Consider the following 17321-nt stretch of genomic DNA (forward strand, 5'->3'; position numbering starts at 1 on the left):
GACTAAACGCTGCTTTTTGGAAGACGTTGGATGTCAGGAAGGTTGTTAAGAAAGCTTCTTCCTCTCAGTGTAGCCTCTCAGCTGTTTTCTGAACTCAGAACTGTGATGTTTAGCGCCTGCAATGCAGAGACTTCATTGGCTGAGTAGTGTCACATGGGACGTCTGAACTCGTACCTGATTGGTCTGTGTGTTCCTCAGCTGATAATCAATGAAACACTAGAAAAGCTGTGCTGAACCGTCAAATTTGAAATCCACAATTTACTGATTACAGGTCCGGGTCCGTATAAGACGGGTCGAGACCAGTTACTGACCCCTGCTGTAGAGTATTGTCTTATTTGTGTGTGTGCGTGTGTGTGCTCATGCGTGCAGTGGTGTGTGTCGCCCTATTGATCGCAGCCTTTGTGTGTGTTATTATTGATCAGTGCCAGGTGTTTCTCCACAGCCCAGTGATCTAAGAGAAAATGTTTTTGTTAACAGACACACCTTCACTCTTAGTCATTATTATCCCCCGCCTCCACGAAGTGGAAAAGGGGGATATAGGTTTGGCCTCCGTCCGTCCGTCCGTCCGTCCGTCCGTCCGAGATGAAGGGGACAGCTTTTCTCGGAAACTATTACAGCTAGGATTACGAAATTTAGTGTGTAGCTTCACACCATGGACACCTTGATCAAGTTTGAAAATGAGACCTGTGCGATAATATTTAACAGAGTTATGGCCCTTGATCACTATTTTGGATATAGACTCATAGACATCACATGTGATGGAGGATATTGATGACCATGCCGTCTTGTTTATCAAAAAGCCTCATTGTTAACTTCATACAGTTAACCCTAAAACTATTCAAACCTCTGCCAAATTCTCATTTAAAGTAGAATTTTATTAAACCAATACGATTCTTCAGACTTGAAATGACAAACGAGTGACAGAAGAGGTCAAAACTTTGAAATTATTCCCATGTTTTGTTTTTCCTTTACATTAGTACTCACAATGCTGTGTAAAATAATTATCCACACCCCTTGAAATTGTCAGAAATACAGCTTCTTTATTGTTCCAAATAGTCCTGGCAGTTCTACCATGTTAGAAAATTTCCCCGCTGTGGGATCCATTCATCCATCCATCCATGCATCCATCCATGCATCCATCCATCCATCCATCCATCCATGCATCCATCCATCCATCCAGTTCTAATCCACTATATTTGAGAACAGCTGATGCAGTGATTCTCCAGTCACTCGTACATTATGTCTACCCAAAGTGCTTCATTATCTTTCCATTAGGGTCCGTTGTTGACAGAAAGTTGCTGCTCATATGACAGGGAAAGGACCTAAAGACATCTAAATGTTTTGGTCTCAGTGCAAAGCGTCTTCATGAAGTATGAGGAGTGAAACGTCTTATAGGTACGAAGCCAAACGTGACACCTGTGCTGACAAGAATGGCTCCACTAAAGACCAAGAAGCCAAGAGTCACCTCCAAGACCATCCAAAATGAAACTGACATTTCTGCTAGCAGCATCCCAAGACAGACGCTCCAGTGGACACTGAAGAAGGCTGGTCACCATGGACTCCTCTTGGAGACAGTAAGGAGAAGCATTCAACCTGAACAATACCATGAACACAACCAAGCATGCTGCTGAGAATGTGATGCTTTGGAAGAGTTTTTCACCTGGTGGGCCACAGAACCTGGAGAAATTCAGCAACAGCATGAGAAAAGAGGTCCACATTGAGATATCATCAGACAGTCTGCATGAAAACTTGTCCTTGGGCATCTTCGGGCCTTCCAACTACATAGTAATCTGAAACATACAGCAGAAACACTGAACAGAAAACAATATCAATATGTTGGAGTGGCCAGAGCCCAGAAAAAAAAGGCAAGTAAGGAAGCTTTCCAACCTCAAAAACGTGGAGATCGTCACAAAACAAGAGTGAAGCAAAAATCCAGTGGACACATCCAGAATCCACGCTGGCACTATAACAACTGTTTTATGCCTTTAATTAGCGAGAAAGAGCATTCAGGACCAGACATTTTTAACAAAAATGTAAAACAACATTTATTTCAAATTCAACATTACCATCAGTACCACGATGTCTTCTGTCTTTTGTTAGTTCAAGAAACCTGTTGGTCCAATAAAAAATCACCGTATGGATAGTTTTGGGCTTAACTGTATGTATCCGACTCCTTGGAAATCAAAAAGAGTCCTTCAACTTGTCCAAAGAGGACAGAATGAAAGTATTTTAGTAGTGAGTCCGTGGTGTTGATAAGGAGGAGGAGGTGTGAGTCAGAAGTCACACTGGCTGCAGGTCTTTGGACCGTTAGTTAACGATGCTTAGAGCCGTGTGGACTTGCCTCGTCTTTGCAGTTTCTAGTGTTGCTGCAGGCCACAGTGTGTGTGTGTGTGTGTGTGTGTGTGTGTGTGTGTGTGTGTGTGTGTGTGTGTGTGTGTGTGTGTGTGTGTGTGTGTGTGTGTGTGTGTGTGTGTGTGTGCGTTTTGTGGGGTGGTGTCCAGATGGCCTTCACAGATGGATGCTGTGGTCTTAGAGGAGATTACCTTCCTCTATTCCCGTCTCTGTGTTGCTCCTTAAGACCGCGGGAGCTCTGTGACACAGTAGCCCAATTAGCCGTGCTAACTCGCCTAGCCTAGCGTTAGCAGCTAGCGTTAGCCTATCACCTCCTTTGGTTTGTCCAGGAGTGGAGGAGTAAATGTGACTCAGCTTCTGCAACCTGCGGTGTCTATGTGGCTGCTGTTACCATCAGCTGGTTCTTCTAAACAGTCAGAGAAAGGACAAATCCTGCAGCTGGGTCAATATGTAACTGTAGGACTTTTTGCATCATAGTCAACGTTTTTGCTGTTTTCAGGCCTAAAACCAACATGGCCACCTGTAACCAAACACCACGTTGCATTTTAGAGAAAGATTCTTCTAAATATTATATATACAACTGAGTAAAATGTAAAGTTATTTCTACAGATATTGTAGTAAATCTGTTGACTACTTTACATTAAATAAGTCAGAAAGCCTTGGAGTCTTCCAGTCTTTTCTTCAGGAGGAAATGACATCATGTGGAGCAGGTCATGTGATCTGGAATTAACACACTTCCTGGAGAGGAGTTTTTGGAACGGGGAACTTAGTGGGAAGTGATTTAATTTGTTATTTTCCATATAAAATTTGATATATTGCCAAAAAAGAAATATCTGTCCTGATTATCTCAACTTACTAAAAGAACACAGTCCAAACTATTTCTGAATCAGCTCATTTTATTATTGTTTAGCTCATTAGAAGGTGGTTGGTGTTAAATTCAGACGTTATTTAGTTGACATTGTAGTGATATCCAATCTTTTTTTTTTTTTATTAATAATAAGTGATTGTTTCCTTGATAAAAAATTATGGAGTTTGGAAAGACGTGATCATAATGAACATAAAAATATTGATTTTTTTTTACTTTTAATAAACATGTATGCAGATATATCCCATGGACTTCAGAAGTCCCTCAGTTATAGACTGATCCAGCAGCTGACTTTTGGTGATGTTGGGTAAATTTGTCAGGTTGTGGTGATGCTTTTGTCGAGGAGGAGAGGGGAGTGGGCAGACGGGGGCTTTGCTGGGAGCTAAGTGGTTTATCGACAGCAGAATCCCCCGTCCTTCAGCCCCACCATGCTGTCCGTCTGAGGACTCCTGCTGTCTGCTCTTTGGCAGACCAGAAGTCTCTGGAGCAGATTAAGGCCTCGCAGCGATGGAAGCACCTGTGTTCACGCTCACACACCCACACATCCATGTGCTCATGGTCTAGTCCACGTCTTACGGGTGGCATTCATGATTTGTGAGGTCTACGCTTCCCGTCAAGGCAAACCAGATTCTGTGTGCAGAGGTCATGTACCTGTCAGAGGAACGGGGAACTGTGTTAGAGATCACACAGCGCTCTGGAAGTGGGCAAAGATGTTAAAAACTGAGAAATGTGGCCTTACTGCTGTGACAGTTACAGACTTTATTGATCCACAGAGGGAAATTCTGTTGTTACAGCAGCTGGATATTCAACAACAAGACAACACAGAATATTAGGGTCAGGTATAAAGAGAAGGTAAAATATAATTAATTAAAATTAAATCAAATATAAAGGCCAGGTATAAGGAGAAAGTAACTTAAACTAAAATAAAATAGAATAAATTATTAGTGTCAGGTATAAAGAGAAGGTAAAATAAAATAAGATAGAATAAACTAAAATAGTTAAACTTGTGCTTCCAAAACGAACCGTGAGTCGTAGCAAACTTGACTTCTTTACTGCGGCTCTTGATACACATTACAGAGTGAAAACTGCTGCAAAAACAGAATAAAACAACATAAATACATTTAAATAAATCCTTTTAACTGAACCAGGAAGTGCAAAAATAAAGTTAATTAATTACAACTCTGTGGCGTTCACAAAGTAGAGTGTAAAGGTAGACAACTTCAAAATAAAGGCTTTTTCAATATAAGAATACACTGATAATTCTGTCTTAAGGGCAACACACCATGGAAGTGAAATTAGGTTCAATAAAACAGTTGGAACAGAAAAAAAGGTGAACATCAGCATTATTAGATCAGTAGAACATGTTCTGTTATCTTCTAGTAAAATGATTCAGACATGCATGAAAGTCATTAGTATTCATGACTTTATAAAGAACTGATGGATATCGTGATGCATATTACAGCTTTGTTTATCGACTTGCATTGATCTGTAGGAACGAAACTGGAGGACCTCCTGCATCTTGTTTTTAGAATGAGATCCAACATGAGATCCAGACTTTGCTGGAGTGAAGGATTCTACCACCAAAGTTTAATGCTGCTTCCATGTAGTCAAACAGAACTCACATTTTACAGTCTGATGCTAAAAGCAGTGTATTTTTCCGTTGATCACACCCCAGTGTGTCTTCTCCTGGTCAAACCTTACTTTATGTCCAGGTTTCAAGCTGTTCAAGTTAAGGTGAAGGTTCATGACAGCCGTGTACGGTCCAAGATAAATCTCCTTTTTAGAGGTTTTAAAGTTTTATCTGTGGAATCTTAATCCTCAGCGTCCAGGTTTTATGTTCTCTTTGATAGTCTGACCTTCAGTAGGCTTCTTGTCAGTTGTTTATGTGTTTCCGTCTGCCAAGTTCGTGTTTCTCCAGACTGCTTGCGTGAATGTATGCACTCGGGTACAGTATTGTGGTTTCCATCCAGAATCCTCTTTACAGTATCCACTTTGGAAAGTGATGTTCAATCTGGAAGTCATCAGTGAGCAGTCAGTCTCTTTAAAAGACTTCTAAGTAACCCTCGATGCACACAGTGATTTGGTAGAAGTGTCACTTTATATCTACGTTCTGTAGCCTGGCTTTGCTGCGTCTATACTAGTCACATATGTGCACATAACACTTTAATGTATGGTTTCATTATGGGTGATTTAGTGGCGTCTCTGGAGAAAAGAGATAGCGACCCACCCCCCTGCTGTAGCCCCCATGAGATGGGACTATTAACACCACTGGAAAATGACAGGGGCTTCACATCTGGCTTTGAAGAGACCTCTGGCTGGAGACTGAAACATCAAAGGAGTCTTCAAAGCATGTTTCAGTCAAAAGAAACGTCCTCTCATGTCTTTGTGGAGTAGTTTAACAGAATGTAGGGGAAAAATTTAAAAAATGGCACCTTAAAGTTTAGCTAAGTGAAGGAAATTCATTGTTGTGAACATTTCTAATCAGAAAGACCTCATTTGTTACCCGAGCATCACTTTAATTTATTGCAGCTTTGAAACGAAATCTGAAAATGCACTCGCTGTAGTGGTTGAATAGTGAAAGTTAGAGACTTGGTCATTATAGAAAATATGATACAGAGACAGTTTAATCCTTTTGTCTGTCCTTCTTTTCCTCACCCCTGCTGGTTGAGGCAGGTGGTCGTCCTCCCTGAACCCAGCTAGAGGTTTGTTTTTGGTGAAATTCAGCGTTTGCTTGCCAAAGAGCCTGCTCCAGGAAATGGCTTGGATCCATCCATCTGAATAACATCTAAAATAAACAGGACATAATACAGAACAAGACGACATGGTCATCAATATCCCCCGCCACATGTGATGTCTATGAGTCTATATCCAAAATAGTGATCAAGGGCCATAACTCTGTTAAATATTATCGCACAGGTCTCATTTTCGAACTTGATCAAGGTGTCCATGGTGTGAAGCTACACTCTAAATTTCGTAATCCTAGCTGTAATAGTTTCCGAGAAAAGCTGTCCCCTTCATCTCGGACGGACAGACGGACGGAGGCCAAACCTATATCCCCCTTTTCCACTTCGTGGAGGCGGGGGATAATAAAGTACTAAAACTAAGTAAAGCTATAAGTAAACCTCACATAAAAGAACATCTGTAGAAGTGGATTTTAAGAAGTGATTTAATAGTAGTTAATGACTCTGCAGGTGGTTCTGAAGTGGAGGTCCTGATGGAGAATGCTCAGTCACCTTTAGAGTTAAACTTTGGAATGACCAGAAAGATCCACCTGAGTCTGTGTGTTTGTGTTGACGTCGTAAACCATCAACCCTGTAGTTGCTTTTTGTCTATTTAGAGCTATAAGACTAACAGGGCTATCAAGCAGAGAGCAGTCTGTGCTCACTGGGTGATTTTGTTCATCTTGAGATAATGTGAGGACGTTTTGTGGTTGAAGAATAGATTTTTATTGACCAAAGTTTGGTTGTCTGCAGCAACACAACAGACAAATGATTGTTTCTAATGTCAGTATCAGTGTTAGTGAGGCGTTTGTGTGTTTGTGCATGAGTGTGTGGGAGTGTGTTGAACATCAGGTTTAAGTAGAGCCAGACTGACATCATTGCTCAGAAATAGCTCCAGCTCCCTGTTACATGAAGAGTGTGAGTGTTTATTGACTCGTGAGTTCAACCTCATCCCTTTCACTGGTAGCTTTTGTGTGTCGCTGCATGTTTGGTCCCTGTGTGTGCTTTTTGACACTCCTCTAAAGACTTTTTACATGCCCTCCATGTCATGTGCATGTTGGCGTGTGGCGGTTCCGTGTGTTGATGAGGGGGCCTCAGACACGGGTCTGGCCTCAGGGGAAACGGTCAGACAAGGGCAGAGTCTATATTTAGCCGTGATGGTGGGATACACTCACATCTTTGTTTCAGACCAGTCCGGGACGCTGGTGTGTCCGTCTGACTGCAAACAGCCACACACATGGTCCAAAGTAGTATTCACTGAAACAGAAGCATTCAAGAAGCTGAGAGCCACCCACCATGGACACAGGTTTAGAAATCCAGCCCAGTGATCTTCAACAGCATATTTAGACTGAAAGACGATGTACCAGCCGAACACCTGTCCCTGAACACCTGTTTCACTCTCTGGAAGACTTCCTGCATGGTGTTTCCTGTGTGATAAACTCCTGTTGGTTTGTGGCGACCTTGAAGTTGCTTCCATTGCTTTGGAAAGTTAGCTTACAAAAGTAAAACTCATGCGACTGTTTTCTGACTCACACACAGACCTATTTATGAGACAAATCTATTATTATAATGCTCTCTGTGAACATATGGAAAAAACAGCAGCGGCTTTCAGAACAGCAACGATTAGTTCATTATTAAATGAAAATAAAAATATGTTGCTTCTTTTTTCAAGGTACAATGTCCTCTCAGTTGCTGTTTCCTCTGTATAAGGCAGTTCATTGTGTTACTGACATTTCATAACCACAATCAATTAATCGAGGAAATGACTCCCAGATTAAAGTAAAACAATAATTTGTCTGTTATGTTGCTGTAGACAACCAAACTTTGGTCAACAAAGATAGCATTTTCAACCACAAAAAGTCTTCACATTGCCTCAAGACGAACAAAATCATCCAATGTGCACAGACTGCTCTCTACTTGCTCGCCCTGTTAGCCTTAAGGCTCTAAATGGACACAAAAAGCTACTATTTGTACTCGTATTGAATCATTTTCACCTTGAAATTTTATAGTAACATGATTGCAACAGATTCAGAGCATGAAAATAGAATTAAATCAGCTCATGGCTGCAATACACAAACTCCTGAAGAATATAATGTAGACGAGTTAGCTGCTGTTTTTGTTGAATGTTGAGCTGTGATATTCAAATTGCTGTTTGCAAACTTTACATTCGACTTTTTGGACGTCTCTTTCGATGAAATGCAGCCACACAGATAACACCTTTGACATTGTGTCTGTTTGGAGCAAACTCCAAGTAAATGTTGGATAAGTTAGTCATTTCCAATAGCTGTGGCAACTGTAAAGTTGTGAAAGCACAACAACGGAGTTTGTAGGTAGTCTGTTCATCCGACTGCCAGAAATAACAGATTCATCCTAGAAGACTACAGCAGGTCCTCAGTTTACGGCGTTCTCGACTTACAGCGTTTCATCGTTACATCAGAACTCGTTACTGGACCTACTTGATGAGCAGAGTGGATGAATACGTCGTCACGCGGTGCTATCAGACGACTTTGTTTCTATTCTCTGGTTGTACTCCACCTTGGATTGTGCTACATTCACTAACTTTTTGTCCTTCATTATGGCTCCCAGCGTAAGTCAGACTCTTCTGATGCTTGGAAGAAACTGGTGACGGTAAAAACTGCAGCCGTCCAACTCGTTAACCTCCTGTTTGCAAAATTAATCGTGAGTCGCAGCAAACTTGACGTCTTTACTGTGGCTCTTGATACTCATTACAAACAGAGAAAACTACAACAAAAACGGAATAAAACAACATAAATACATGTAAATAAATCCCTTTAACTGAACCAGTAAGCCTGAAAGTGAAGTTAATTAATTACGACTCTGTGGCGTTTACAAAGCAGAGAGCTGTGCATCCAGAAAAGAACGTACGTGTAAAGCTAAACATCAAAGTAGCAGACAGGAAGTGACAACTGTCAACAGACAACTGCAAAATAAAGGCTTTTTCAAAATAAAAGTGCATCGATAATTCTGCTGGACAACACGCCATGGAAGTGAAATTAGATTTAAAAAGACGTTCAGAACAGAAACACCGACGACCATCAGCATTATTAGATAAAGTTGTAAAAACAGCAACATGTTCTGTTATCTTCTAGTAAAATGATTCATACATGCATGAAAGTCGTTGGTATTCATGACTTTATGAAGAACTGATGGATATCGTGATGAACGGAACGACTTTGTTTACATTTTCATGGAGTTCAGACTTACAACGAAAATCGACTGACATCAATCTGTAGAAACAGAACTCCGATGCAAACCAGGGACCGCCTGTATTGAAGTCGATGCTTTTCTCTTCATCTAAATAACACCACGATTGTCCAACCAGTGAGAAACTGGCTGTTAAAGAGGGAATCGAGCTGCAGATTACAGCTGTCTGCTCTCTGATGATCTAGTTTGTTTAAAAAAGAATCTATTGTTCTAGTGAAAAAGTGAAAGTAGGAGAATAATACTGAGAAGGTCCAGCTGTTGGAGCTTTAAGTAGCGTTTAATTCACCCCCTGGAATGAAGCCACGCTGTGTATCTGCAGAGTAAAAACATCATCAGCAGTAGTAACTCAGAACAGATGCAGGTGAGGAGAAAACAAACACATCTGTAAGAGAACGTCCCTAAGCCCCCACCCTTCACACATATGCAGCGATAAGGCAGTGTGTCTGCTCAGGACAGCGTCTTTTTTCTGGCTGGAGGGAGTGTGTTTGTGTGCTGCATATTTTCTCAAACAGAGTGTGTGTTTGTGTGTGTGTCCTGTATACACACACACACACACACACTCTGTACAGCTAATTCCCACAACACTAGTCCAGCTATTTCCAATGTTTATTCTTTCTTTTGGTCAATTTGGAGTTGTCAAGCTGCTGAAAAATGGGCTGAGGAAAATTGCACTTAATTGAATCACAAATATATGTGAATTATTGCACTCGAGCTTTACTAGCAGGTTAGGACAGCTAAATTTCCCCGGGTTATGTAATTTAATTTCAGGATAATCATTGGGGCGCTGCAGCAGAATATGAGCTCAGGCATGCGTATGTGTTTTGGATGTCCTATAAGTACTGTTTTGTTTGGAAGAAGGTCTTGTTTTCATCATCTTCTTCAGTCTAGTTGGCGTTTTCCTTCTTTCTCCGTCCTCCATCCCCTCCTCATCTCTTTTCTCTCTTCTTTCAGGGACATTAAACCCGACAACCTCCTGCTGGATATGAACGGCCACATCCGCCTCGCTGACTTCGGCTCCTGCCTCAAACTCATGGAGGACGGGACGGTAAGTTTCTACCACACTGCTGCTGATGCCTCCTTCAGTCCAAAGCAAACATACCAGATCTTCGCTGACCTCCTTGTCAACCCCCGGGGGTCTCCCAGGAGGAGTGTGGTTCAGCTGCCTGGCCGTGGTTCATGATTCAGACGATTCCTCCAGCGCAGAAAATACAACCCCTGTAGGTGTTACGTAAAAGGGAGAATGACAGGATGAAACGGATGATCAAAGGAGAGGTTATGTGACCATTTACAAAAATAAATGTAGTTTGAAGCTGGAGGTCATGATAGGAGTGTGTTTATTTTGCTGTTTCATCTGTAATACAGAAACTCACTGCTGATGCCAACATGTGATGGACGCAGATTCCAACATCTGCTCCTCCACTGGGGAACTTTTGGCTCTTAAGCTGAACAGTAATGTCTAAGAATTAGTGATGTCTAATATCGTTCAACTCTCAATTTCCGATTCTGATATGAACCAATACCAATAACTGATTTTAAATAACATCACAGAACTCCTGTGGTGGAATTAACTCGTCATGCCTCATTTTATTGTGATGCTCTGATGCATTCTCAGATGAAACAAGGCTTTCAGATGGAAACGTTGACTGTAAAATTAGAAACTACTTAAACTGAAGTTATGGAAAAATGCCGTATTTATTTATATTTTTTAATTGTCTCAAACAGCAGTTCACACTGTCCCTCCCTCTGAGTTCAAAATCCAGGCATTGTTTTATCAGTTTTCATGATTGGCCAAAAAAAAAACCGATAACGATATTGACCGATATTACATTTTATGCCAATATCGGGCCGATATCATCTACTAAAAATTTATATTTTTTAGGGATGTCAAAATTAACACGTTCAATGAAGATTAATCCATGAACACGTTAACATTATCTATCTATCCATCTAGCCATCCATCCATCCATCCATCCATCCATCACTACTATTTTTCTAGAATCAAACTTCCTGATTTAAAATGTCAACAGTAATTTGAGGATTCAGAATAAGATTCTCAAAAGTGCTTTGAAGTAAATTGAAGCAGAGGTCTGAAGAATAGAGCAGCAGAGGGAATTCATTCTGTAGTGGAGGTCTGGAGGATCAATAGCTCTTTGTTTGGTTGTTTGCTGTTCCTGGACTGCTTTTATTTATCTTGACTTCAGTCTGTAACTCATCATCATCACTCTTACTTCTGCAGCGTGCACACTGTTGGGCCAATTTGCCAGATTTTGTCTCATTTGTTACATTTTTTGGATTTTTGGCATCATTTGTCGACTGTTGTTTTATTTCCCTGCTAGGTCCAGTCCTCTGTGGCAGTAGGAACTCCAGACTACATCTCCCCAGAAATCCTCCAGGCTATGGAAGATGGGAAAGGGAAGTATGGACCTGAGTGTGACTGGTGGTCCCTGGGCGTCTGCATGTACGAGATGCTGTATGGAGAGACTCCTTTCTATGCAGAGTCCCTGGTGGAAACCTACGGGAAGATCATGAACCACAAGGTGAGCTCATGCCGTGTCTATCATTACATTTTATTTTAACGGAAATCTCTGCAGATGCTAACAAACGCTGTCATATTTTACAGGAGCGATTCCAGTTCCCCCAGCAGATAACAGACGTTTCAGAGGATGCAAAGGATCTGATTCGTCGGCTCATTTGCAGTCGAGAGCACCGATTGGGCCAGAACGGCATCGAGGACTTCAAGCAGCACCCGTTTTTCACCGGTACAGGCGGCGTACATCTTTACAGATTTAACAACAGCTGTGTTTCTGCAGCCAGTTTAGTACTGCATTAAAAAAAGCAAATAAAAGTTCATGGAAACTGGAAAACATTTTAAAAACTTGTCCATTGTGTCTAAAAGGTACTTACCCCCACTTCAGGGAATGTTTTATGACTTTTTCAAACTCGTATAACTGATGACAGGAGGTCCTCGACTTACATCGAAGTTTCTTTAGAGGTCTGGTAGAGGTCTGGTGCTGGTCTGATAGAGGTCTGGTACTGGTCTGGTAGAGGTCTGGTACTGGTCTGATAGAGGTCTGGTAGAGGTCTGGTACTGGTCTGGTAGAGGTCTGGTACTGGTCTGATAGAGGTCTGGTAGAGGTCTGGTACTGGTCTGATAGAGGTCTGGTACTGGTCTGATAGAGGTCTGGTACTGGCCTGATAGAGGTCTGATAGAGGTCTGGTACTGGTCTGATACTGGTCTGATAGAGGTCTGGTACTGGTCTGATAGAGGTCTGGTACTGGTCTGATAGAGGTCTGGTACTGGTCTGGTAGTGGTCTGGTACTGGTCTGGTAGTGGTCTGATACTGGTCTGATAGAGGTCTGGTACTGGTCTGATACTGGTCTGATAGAGGTCTGGTACTGGTCTGATAGAGGTCTGGTACTGGTCTGATAGAGGTCTGGTACTGGTCTGATACTGGTCTGATAGAGGTCTGGTACTGGTCTGATAGAGGTCTGGTACTGGTCTGATAGAGGTCTGGTAGTGGTCTGATAGAGGTCTGGTACTGGTCTGATAGAGGTCTGGTAGAGGTCTGGTACTGGTCTGATAGAGGTCTGGTACTGGTCTGGTAGAGGTCTGGTACTGGTCTGGTACTGGTCTGATAGAGGTCTGGTACTGGTCTGGTACTGGTCTGATACTGGTCTGGTAGAGGTCTGGTACTGGTCTGATAGAGGTCTGGTAGTGGTCTGATACTGGTCTGATAGAGGTCTGGTACTGGTCTGATACTGGTCTGATAGAGGTCTGGTACTGGTCTGATAGAGGTCTGGTACTGGTCTGATAGAGGTCTGGTACTGGTCTGATAGAGGTCTGATAGAGGTCTGGTACTGGTCTGATACTGGTCTGATAGAGGTCTGGTACTGGTCTGATAGAGGTCTGGTACTGGTCTGATAGAGGTCTGGTAGAGGTCTGGTACTGGTCTGATAGAGGTCTGATAGAGGTCTGGTACTGGTCTGGTAGAGGTCTGGTACTGGTCTGATAGAGGTCTGGTACTGGTCTGATAGAGGTCTGATAGAGGTCTGGTACTGGTCTGATAGAGGTCTGGTGCTGGTCTGATAGAGGTCTGGTAGAGGTCTGGTACTGGTCTGATAGAGGTCTGGTACTGGTCTGGTAGTGGTCTGATACTGGTCTGGTAGAGGTCTGGTAGTGGTCTGGTACTGGTCTGGTAGTGGTCTGGTAGAGGTCTGGTACTGGTCTGGTAGTGGTCTGGTACTGGTCTGATAGAGGTCTGGTACTGGTCTGACAGAGGTCTGGTACTGGTCTGATAGAGGTCTGGTACTGGTCTGACAGAGGTCTGGTACTGGTCTGATAGAGGTCTGGTACTGGTCTGATAGAGGTCTGGTAGAGGTCTGGTACTGGTCTGATAGAGGTCTGGTACTGGTCTGGTACTGGTCTGATAGAGGTCTGGTGCTGGTCTGATAGAGGTCTGGTACTGGTCTGATAGAGGTCTGGTACTGGTCTGGTAGAGGTCTGGTACTGGTCTGATAGAGGTCTGGTAGAGGTCTGGTACTGGTCTGATAGAGGTCTGGTACTGGTCTGATAGAGGTCTGGTACTGGCCTGATATAGGTCTGATAGAGGTCTGGTACTGGTCTGATACTGGTCTGATAGAGGTCTGGTACTGGTCTGATAGAGGTCTGGTACTGGTCTGATAGAGGTCTGGTACTGGTCTGGTACTGGTCTGGTAGTGGTCTGGTACTGGTCTGGTAGTGGTCTGATACTGGTCTGGTAGAGGTCTGATACTGGTCTGATAGAGGTCTGGTACTGGTCTGATACTGGTCTGATAGAGGTCTGGTACTGGTCTGATAGAGGTCTGGTACTGGTCTGATAGAGGTCTGATAGAGGTCTGGTACTGGTCTGATACTGGTCTGATAGAGGTCTGGTACTGGTCTGATAGAGGTCTGGTACTGGTCTGATAGAGGTCTGGTAGTGGTCTGATAGAGGTCTGGTACTGGTCTGATAGAGGTCTGGTAGAGGTCTGGTACTGGTCTGATAGAGGTCTGGTACTGGTCTGGTAGAGGTCTGGTACTGGTCTGATAGAGGTCTGGTACTGGTCTGGTAGTGGTCTGGTACTGGTCTGGTAGTGGTCTGATACTGGTCTGGTAGAGGTCTGGTACTGGTCTGATAGAGGTCTGGTACTGGTCTGATCGAGGTCTGATAGAGGTCTGGTACTGGTCTGATACTGGTCTGATAGAGGTCTGGTACTGGTCTGATAGAGGTCTGGTACTGGTCTGATAGAGGTCTGGTACTGGTCTGGTACTGGTCTGATAGAGGTCTGGTACTGGTCTGATAGAGGTCTGGTAGTGGTCTGATAGAGGTCTGGTACTGGTCTGATAGAGGTCTGGTAGAGGTCTGGTACTGGTCTGGTAGAGGTCTGGTACTGGTCTGGTAGAGGTCTGGTACTGGTCTGGTAGAGGTCTGATAGAGGTCTGGTACTGGTCTGGTAGAGGTCTGGTACTGGTCTGATAGAGGTCTGGTACTGGTCTGGTAGTGGTCTGGTAGAGGTCTGGTACTGGTCTGATAGAGGTCTGGTACTGGTCTGGTAGAGGTCTGGTAGAGGTCTGGTACTGGTCTGATAGAGGTCTGGTACTGGTCTGATAGAGGTCTGGTAGTGGTCTGATAGAGGTCTGGTAGTGGTCTGATAGAGGTCTGGTACTGGTCTGATAGAGGTCTGGTACTGGTCTGGTAGAGGTCTGGTACTGGTCTGGTAGAGGTCTGGTACTGGTCTGATAGAGGTCTGGTACTGGTCTGGTACTGGTCTGATAGAGGTCTGGTACTGGTCTGGTAGAGGTCTGGTACTGGTCTGATAGAGGTCTGGTAGAGGTCTGGTACTGGTCTGATAGAGGTCTGGTACTGGTCTGGTAGAGGTCTGGTAGAGGTCTGGTACTGGTCTGGTAGAGGTCTGGTAGAGGTCTGGTACTGGTCTGGTAGAGGTCTGGTACTGGTCTGGTAGAGGTCTGGTACTGGTCTGATAGAGGTCTGGTACTGGTCTGGTACTGGTCTGATAGAGGTCTGGTACTGGTCTGGTAGTGGTCTGGTACTGGTCTGATAGAGGTCTGATAGTGGTCTGGTAGTGGTCTGATAGAGGTCTGGTAGTGGTCTGGTAGTGGTCTGATACTGGTCTGGTAGAGGTCTGGTACTGGTCTGATAGAGGTCTGGTACTGGTCTGGTAGAGGTCTGGTACTGGTCTGATAGAGGTCTGGTACTGGTCTGATAGAGGTCTGATAGAGGTCTGGTACTGGTCTGATAGAGGTCTGATAGAGGTCTGGTACTGGTCTGATAGAGGTCTGGTACTGGTCTGATAGAGGTCTGGTACTGGTCTGATAGAGGTCTGGTAGTGGTCTGGTACTGGTCTGATAGACGTCTGGTACTGGTCTGATAGAGGTCTGGTACTGGTCTGATAGAGGTCTGGTACTGGTCTGGTACTGGTCTGATAGAGGTCTGGTACTGGTCTGATAGAGGTCTGGTACTGGTCTGATAGAGGTCCGGTACTGGTCTGGTAGAGGTCTGGTACTGGTCTGGTAGTGGTCTGGTACTGGTCTGGTAGAGGTCTGGTAGTGGTCTGGTACTGGTCTGGTAGTGGTCTGGTACTGGTCTGATAGAGGTCTGGTACTGGTCTGGTAGTGGTCTGATACTGGTCTGGTACTGGTCTGATAGAGGTCTGATAGAGGTCTGGTACTGGTCTGATAGAGGTCTGGTACTGGTCTGATAGAGGTCTGATAGAGGTCTGGTACTGGTCTGGTAGAGGTCTGGTACTGGTCTGATAGAGGTCTGGTACTGGTCTGATAGAGGTCTGGTACTGGTCTGATACTGGTCTGGTAGAGGTCTGGTACTGGTCTGATAGAGGTCTGGTACTGGTCTGATAGAGGTCTGGTAGTGGTCTGGTACTGGTCTGATAGAGGTCTGGTACTGGTCTGGTAGTGGTCTGGTACTGGTCTGATAGAGGTCTGGTACTGGTCTGATAGAGGTCTGGTACTGGTCTGGTACTGGTCTGATAGAGGTCTGGTACTGGTCTGGTAGTGGTCTGGTACAGGTACCAGTACCAGACCACTACCAGTTGGAGGTCTTTAGACTTTTCTCATGTTACAGATTTTTCATTATTAATTGTGGCCTTTTTTGTCTCATTTATTCTAATGGTTTCTTTTTAAACTTTATCTGCAGGTTCCTTTTCACTCTCATAATACATTACGTTTTTTGCATTTCAGCCTGATGGAGTTCATAAATGTGTTTGACTGTTTGTTTGCTTATGAATGAATAGATTAACGTGTGTTTTACCTGTTCCCTCCTGTGTTTAGGCATTGATTGGGACAACATTCGTACATGTGAAGCCCCCTACATCCCAGAGGTCAGCAGTCCCACAGACACCTCCAACTTTGATGTGGACGACGACTGTCTAAAGAACTCGGTAAAAGATTAGCATCATACTCTAATAATGACCAGATGTGTGTTCATCTTTTTAAAAACGGTGTCTATCTTTTTCAAATGATTTCCAGGAGACGATGCCCCCTCCCTCTCACACTGCCTTCTCCGGCCACCACCTCCCCTTTGTGGGTTTCACCTATACAAGTAAATGGTGAGTGCTACCAAAGAAAACGACTGTGATTCTAAGTGGATGTAATGAAGTAGAGGCATCATGTTCAAGTTAGCAGAAATAAGATGATTTAAAAGGTGAAAATGGACTAAAATAGGAATGAATAATGGTAGTTGTCAGTAGCTGGCTTCCATACGCTCTGTAATTAGTCATTTCAGATGGACAGACTTCCCATGCAGCCCGTCTCTCTTGCACAGCGTTCTCATCATGCCATCTAGAGAGGCGTAGGAGTATTAAATGAGCTTCCCTCCCTAATAAGGTGATGTTCAGGACTCGCTGTACATCCTCACGCTGAAGTGCTGCTCGTGAGAAAGCAACAAACCCGCCGCTTACTTCCTTATCTCGTCAAGGCTCAGTGATAATGGCCTTTTCCTTTCTTTCTTTTCCTCCCTTTTCCCCACCCAGCCTTCCTCTTTTCCTTCCATCTCTCCTCTCTTCCTCCATGACTCAACATCTTCTCATCTTTCAGCTCATGTCTGTCTCAGTCGTCCACTTCTCTTTCCTGTTGTCCCTCCCCTCTCATTTCCTTCTGGCCTCCA

At 43.7% G+C, this 17321-nt stretch overlaps 1 protein-coding gene across 1 annotated transcript in view; it reads left to right on the forward strand.

Annotated features, from left to right (window-relative positions):
* Positions 1 to 17321, forward strand: part of cdc42bpab (CDC42 binding protein kinase alpha (DMPK-like) b) — a 124936-nt gene that overhangs the window by 62841 nt on the left and 44774 nt on the right. The window contains 5 exon segments of the mRNA XM_051937024.1: positions 10114 to 10207; positions 11499 to 11699; positions 11783 to 11921; positions 16487 to 16596; positions 16685 to 16764. Coding sequence (XP_051792984.1) covers positions 10114 to 10207; positions 11499 to 11699; positions 11783 to 11921; positions 16487 to 16596; positions 16685 to 16764 — 624 coding nt within the window.

Source organism: Acanthochromis polyacanthus, chromosome 16 (assembly GCF_021347895.1).
Source record: "Acanthochromis polyacanthus isolate Apoly-LR-REF ecotype Palm Island chromosome 16, KAUST_Apoly_ChrSc, whole genome shotgun sequence".
Taxonomy (NCBI): domain Eukaryota; kingdom Metazoa; phylum Chordata; class Actinopteri; family Pomacentridae; genus Acanthochromis; species Acanthochromis polyacanthus.